General features: G+C 41.3%; 1 protein-coding gene across 3 annotated transcripts in view; it reads left to right on the top strand.

Annotated features, from left to right (window-relative positions):
- The window catches only part of LOC107589764 (fermitin family homolog 2), an 86,659-nt gene that overhangs the window by 1,895 nt on the left and 78,196 nt on the right, over window positions 1–6,568 (top strand). For all 3 annotated transcript variants that reach the window (XM_016278289.1, XM_016278290.1, XM_016278291.1), the window contains exon 2: window positions 771–928. In XM_016278289.1, coding sequence (XP_016133775.1) covers window positions 772–928 — 157 coding nt within the window. In that variant the 5' untranslated portion in view covers window position 771. The remainder of the gene's footprint in view (window positions 1–770; window positions 929–6,568) is intronic.

Here is a 6,568-nt window from a genome sequence, read left to right as displayed (position 1 = left end):
TCTCTCGCTCTCTCTCTCTCTCTCTCGCTCTCTCTCTCTCTCTCTCGCTCTCTCTCTCTCTCTCTCGCTCTCTCTCTCTCTCTCTCGCTCTCTCTCTCTCTCTCTCGCTCTCTCTCTCTCTCTCTCGCTCTCTCTCTCTCTCTCTCGCTCTCTCTCTCTCTCTCTCGCTCTCTCTCTCTCTCTCTCGCTCTCTCTCTCTCTCTCTCGCTCTCTCTCTCTCTCTCTCGCTCTCTCTCTCTCTCTCTCGCTCTCTCTCTCTCTCTCTCGCTCTCTCTCTCTCTCTCTCGCTCTCTCTCTCTCTCTCTCGCTCTCTCTCTCTCTCTCTCGCTCTCTCTCTCTCTCTCTCGCTCTCTCTCTCTCTCTCTCGCTCTCTCTCTCTCTCTCTCGCTCTCTCTCTCTCTCTCTCGCTCTCTCTCTCTCTCTCTCGCTCTCTCTCTCTCTCTCTCGCTCTCTCTCTCTCTCTCTCGCTCTCTCTCTCTCTCTCTCGCTCTCTCTCTCTCTCTCTCGCTCTCTCTCTCTCTCTCTCGCTCTCTCTCTCTCTCTCTCGCTCTCTCTCTCTCTCTCTCGCTCTCTCTCTCTCTCTCTCGCTCTCTCTCTCTCTCTCTCGCTCTCTCTCTCTCTCTCTCTCACACACACACACACTCTCTCTCTCACAGACACACACACACACACACACATCTGTGTTTCAGTCTGAAGAGTTTTGGTTTAGCCTGTAGGCCACTAGTTGCTGCAGGTGACCGATCATAATGGTTTTAACACTGTTTCTATAGGATGGCGTTGGACGGTATACGGATGCCGGATGGCTGCTACGCAGACGGGACCTGGGAGCTGAAGATGCATGTCACTGACCTCAACCGGGACGTGTCTCTCAGAGTCACCGGGGAAGTCCACATCGGCGGTGTGATGCTCAAACTCGTGGAGAAGCTCGGTACGTACACGGTTTGCACCCTTCAGGACGAGCCTGCGGTCTCACGCTTACCGCGGTTTCATGCTCACTGGAAACTGAAATATAGTACACCGATTCAACTATAATTCATCATACACTGAATTCAGACGTCCAGCGGGAAGTTGAATGTGAAGTTAGTGATTCCCGCTGCTCTGTAGCAGGTATTCTTACATTATTTATAATAATAAACCAATATACCGTATTGGCCCGAATATAAGACGGTTTTATGCGTATTTGGCGCCACCTATTATTGTATTATTGACATGTCAAAGTCTAGACCCTGAATATAAGACCACCGCGTTTTTTCAGACGTATTTCCAAGAAAAAAACATCGTCTTATATTCAGGTCAATACGGTATATATGTAGACCAAACTGTTTAATTGGTTGATATTTGCTAGATTTGAGACTACAAGCTTTGACTGAGTCATAATAGCAAAAGTGGTCAAACCGAACCAACAGCCTTACCAATGATTAGTGCATCTTTTTTGTAACATTGTGAATTTTCCATAAGTATTGCAGTGGTTACTCGTCATTGTATTGTTAAGACCCATTCGCACCGAGGATGTTAACTACAACTTCAATGTTTTAATATTTATTCTGGCTCTGTGGAAATAGTAGAGTTGACGCAGAGGAACGATTGTTTTTTCCACTCTAAAAACATTGTCAGCCAATCAGAAACCACCCGACTTTAAAGAGCTCCAGCATTTAAACCGGCAAACTTCATCTTGCACATATAATAACCAGAACATAAGTTGTTGTGGATGCTAAAGTAGTTATGTTCTTGGTGTGAACGGGCCATCATCTGTTGGTTTTATCAGCCACCCCCGTTCTCTAGATGTTGAATCGGTTAATGAAAAACCTTAAAGGTTGATTGCTAATTATTCCCTTTAGATTGAGATTGAGACCAATTTATTTTGGTTAGAAAACGAGGGTTTGGATGATGTTAAATGTACCATAGTCTGCTTCCTCGCTGTTTTCTCGCAGTTCACCCTTGTTTAGAGCTACAGAACAAATCAGCCTTTGTTTCCGTGCTCTTCCCACTCCATGAAGACATGGTTATATGAAAGAGGACGATGGAGAACACATGTCTGCTGATTCTCCCTGTTGAAGGCATCGCTGTATATTTTTCTGAATGTGTTGTTTGGTGTGCTTGTCGGCACTTATTAGTGGCTAAAAAAAGTGTTGCTGTGAACTATCAGCTGTGGCATCTGTTGTTTTCTTCTCTGCTGTTGAATGTGGCACACCAGGACCTCCTGTGGCTCTACCTTCATCTTAGTGCAACGATGTAAGAAACAGCTTTGTTTGAGGGTAGATGTGTGAGAAAACTCATTCAGGGTCTAGTTACCCGTGCTCATGCATTAACCCTGTAAACTCTTCAGGAATGTGTAGTGGTGCTATGGGAGAGAGCTTGTGCTAGTTTAAAGCACATGTTAGCTATTAACCCCTCAGAGGGAGAGACTTTCAAACATCATTTCTTCATGCATGCTGCTGGAGGATTCCTGCTTGGAGCAAAAGAGAAATGTCTGTGCTTCGTTACTGTCTTTTGGTGTTGAGAAATATTGTCTGTTGGCTCATTAAACAAACAGCGGCACAGCTCTCGCGATGCCAAATACTGTATAGATAATATGCATAATAAGACACATTATGCGATATACAAAACCAGTCCCAGCAGCAGAGTTGGCTGTGCTGTTGGTCATCAAAATCTTCTTTGTACTATTATTAGGCCCACACGAAATTTGTACAGTACGCAGAATTAAAAAACCTATGATTCACAAATTCCTACTCATCCTTCACCCACTGTGTGTTTCTTTATTATATATTTTGCCTTCAGCTTCCATCATGCTCCGTTTACCTCTCTGCTCGCTTTTGACCCTTTTCTAAATGGGTTTCAGACTCTGTTTGGATCTGGATATTAGTACTATTTTTGTCTGTTGGCTGATTAACCCTATAAAGACTACTGTATCATATTTGATACTTACGTTTACGTTTACATTTAAATTTTTTCATTTAGCAGCTCTGCTCGCTTTTGACCCTTTTCTAAATGGGTTTCAGACTCTGTTTGGATCTGGATATTAGTACTATTTTTGTCTGTTGGCTGATTAACCCTATAAAGACTACTGTATCATATTTGATACTTACGTTTACATTTACATTTTTTCATTTAGCAGACTTATCCAAAGCGACTTACAATTGAGGAATACGACAAGCGACTCATCATAAAGAGGCAAATGAACACTGGAAGTGCTCGTAATACAAAGTTTCAGACATTGTTCAGATTAGTACAAGCTAGACAGGGAGGGATTAAGGAAAGAGTAAAGAAAGTTTATTTATTGATTTTTTTTTTTAGGATGCAGTCAAATGTTGACGAAAGAGATGAGTTGAAATTGTCAGGGATTCAGCGTTCCGGATGGGGGTGGGAAGATCGTTCACCAGCCAGGAACAGTGAACGAAAATGTTCTGGAAAGTGATTTTGTGATGGTACCACGAGGCGTCGCTCACTTGTAGATCTCAGGCTTCTGGAGGGGATGTAGATCCGTACGAGTGAGTGGAAGTAGGACGGTGCTTAGCCTGTGGCTGTTCTATACGCAGGTCTCAATGTCTTAAACTTGATGCGAGCCACAACCGGTAGCCAGTGCAGGGAGATAACGAGAGGTGTGACGTGGCCCTTTTGGGCTCGATGAAGACCAGTCGTGCCGCTGCATTCTGAATCATTTGAAGTGGTTTGAATGCACATGATGGAAGTCCAGCCAGAAGAGCATTGCAGTAGCCTAGAAATGACAAGGGCCTGGACAAGAAGTTGTGCAGCATGCTCCGTTAGGAAGGTCTGATCTTTCTGATTGAGCGGTTTTTGCAATGTGGTCTTTGAAAGTCAGCTGGTCATCAAAGATCACGCCAAGGTTTCGGAACATGTAGCCTATGCAAAGTAAAGGTTCAATTAAAATGTGTTTTTTCTGACTTGTTATTTCATAAGCCAGGCTTTACAGGGTTAAACAGATCAGCGCTACTGCAGGTTCTTGGATGCTTTGAGCTCTCTGGATGCCAAATACCATACAGATAATGTGCACATGTGTCCTTTTTGACATATTGTGTAATCTGAAGTAATGGATAAGGTGAAACCACCATCATATTGTTAGAGTTGTTTTGAGTAGAGCTGTGCCGATCATGACAGGGTTATGCTGTTTGTTTTAATCTTGAGCTGTTTGTCACTAATCTTATTTGAATCTTTCCCTTCATCCTGCTGTAATATTGGTGGATATTTAAGAACAGGCGCTTCTAAATTGTTCTCAAGTGACCGCCATCACATGATGAGCTCTGTGATTGGTGGAAGGAGGTGGAATAACTCTTCTTTTTGTGGCTTTCATTTTGGCCTTTTGTGATTTACTGTGAGCTCGACCTGTCTGTCCTGCTTTAAGAAGACAAAGATGCCATACGCCTCAGGCGTTCATGACCTTTTTGTCTCATGAAATAAATTCTGTACCCTGGACATGATATGCCTGTCCTGCTCCTCTTTTCTTTTACATTTATAAAGTACTGAAGTCTGTTGTTTGGTCTTTGCTGTAATTTAGAACTACGAGTGTATATGCAAACCTCAACTGAACCAGCCAAACATCTCTCATATTGGCCTTTGAAATGAAAAGTTGCTGTTTAGTAATAGCAACACATTATTTTTAAAGTAACACAATTGATTATATTTTGTAGAACAAAATGCCACTCATTTGTTCAGTTGTCCAGTTCATTTGTGCAGCTTAGCGCTTTTCAGACTCTCCAAATGTATTCCGATCATCTCAGGATCACTTACAATGTGCAACAAATTCACTTTGATGCCTGAGCGATCGATTGAAATATTTGTCCTCTGGTTCTCCGAAACAGACGTAAGAAGCATCATCACCGGCACCGCGCGTGAAAAATAATTCCCCGACTGAGAAAATGCACGTGAACTCAAGTCGGAAAGCTCTAATAATACAAATCCAACACATCTTTGTAGTAACGAGAGTGTCCATGTTGTTTCCACATTCTGACTTAAAAGCAGAACTCGGGAAACGAGAGCATCGAGGAGCGCGTGAATGCAGTAATTACACTTGCTCTGATGGCAGCAGGTAGCCTTCCGTTAACTAAGCTAAACATGCTTAAATTAACATGCCTAAAGCTAAACCTCCCTTGTATTCACATTTCTAACCCTGTTGTCCAACAAAAGAGAACATTATAACCTTTTTACTCCACAACACCAGCCACATGCTTCCTTCTGTGATCTGATGAGGCTTCTTGTCACAGAATGAGGCAGAATATATGTTCCATATGCTCCTTAAAAAAAATACATTGATTAGCAATAGATTATAAATTAGGGTGACCATACGTCCTCTTTTCCCCGGACATGTCCTCTTTTTGGACCTACAAAAATGCGTCCGGCAGGGATTTCTTAATTGCCCAAAATGTCGTTTCGCTCCCGAGATTTCCGTGTCCACTCATTCTAATATTTCGCAATCACACGCACTCTGTGTAAAGGACATGAACTCGTGTTCAGCATTCTCTATTCTTTCCACTTATTTTCTTTTTATTTATTATAAATAATCTTTTCCCCGGACATGTCCTCTTTTTGGACCTACAAAAATGCGTCCGGCAGGGATTTCTTAATTGCCCAAAATGTCGTTTCGCTCCCGAGATTTCCGTGTCCACTCATTCTAATATTTCGCAATCACACGCACTCTGTGTAAAAAAAGAGCCTCTAACACTAGCATTCTCTATTCTTTCCACTTATTTTCTTTTTATTTATTATAAATAATGACCTTCTAACACTAGCGTTATCTGTTCTTTTTCTGTTCTATTGAATTGTTTTATTTTTATTTTAAAATGACCCTCTAACACTAGCATTCCCTATTCTTTTTCTATTCTTTCTACTTGTTTTCTTTTTATTTATTATAAAAACAAAATAAGCAAACAGACAAAAAAAACCCACCTTGCTACATATACTGTTAGGTGAAGCCCCGCCCCCTACTGTCTTTTTTTTTGGAAAACTAAAATATGGTCACCCTATTACAAATGTACTTAATTATTATGAAAATACCAGAGATGGCTTAAATAACATAGATAAACTATATTGTTGCAGTCGAGTGTTTATTGTCTTTATTTGATCATTCAAAACGTTTACTCAGTTACAGATATAATAGAGATGCCTTTGTCCATTGTTCTCTACTTCTGTGACTGGATATGTGGATTTTCTGTGCGAGGGCGCCCTCTGGCATCCAGTATGAATGAAACCGACATCGTGTGTTTATAGTGCTAATGGCCAATCCATCATTTTTATTGGGAATTTTTTTATTTATTATAATTTTTTTTAATAAGTATCGGTTCAGGCACGGTTTGGGCACCAGAACCGTTTTAAAAGTATCGATTTGGCACCGGTATCGAAACAACCACAAACGATATCCAACCCTATATGGTACTCTTTATTTTTTTCCTAATATTTTGGGGAAAGTAAACCAGGTTAGCATCACAACTTTCAGGGTAAATCTAAACAAGAGTGAACACTAGAGACTCATAATAAAAGACATCTGACTTCTCTTATGTTCACACTGGGCTTTGATTCAGTAAACTCTAAAAAATAAAGACTATTTATTGGCATC

This window comes from Sinocyclocheilus grahami, unplaced genomic scaffold, assembly GCF_001515645.1.
Source record: "Sinocyclocheilus grahami isolate Dianchi unplaced genomic scaffold, SAMN03320097.WGS_v1.1 scaffold120.1, whole genome shotgun sequence".
Lineage (NCBI taxonomy): Eukaryota > Metazoa > Chordata > Actinopteri > Cypriniformes > Cyprinidae > Sinocyclocheilus > Sinocyclocheilus grahami.
The sequence above is the reverse complement of the archived record's forward strand: the minus strand, read 5'-3'. Positions and strand labels throughout refer to the sequence as shown.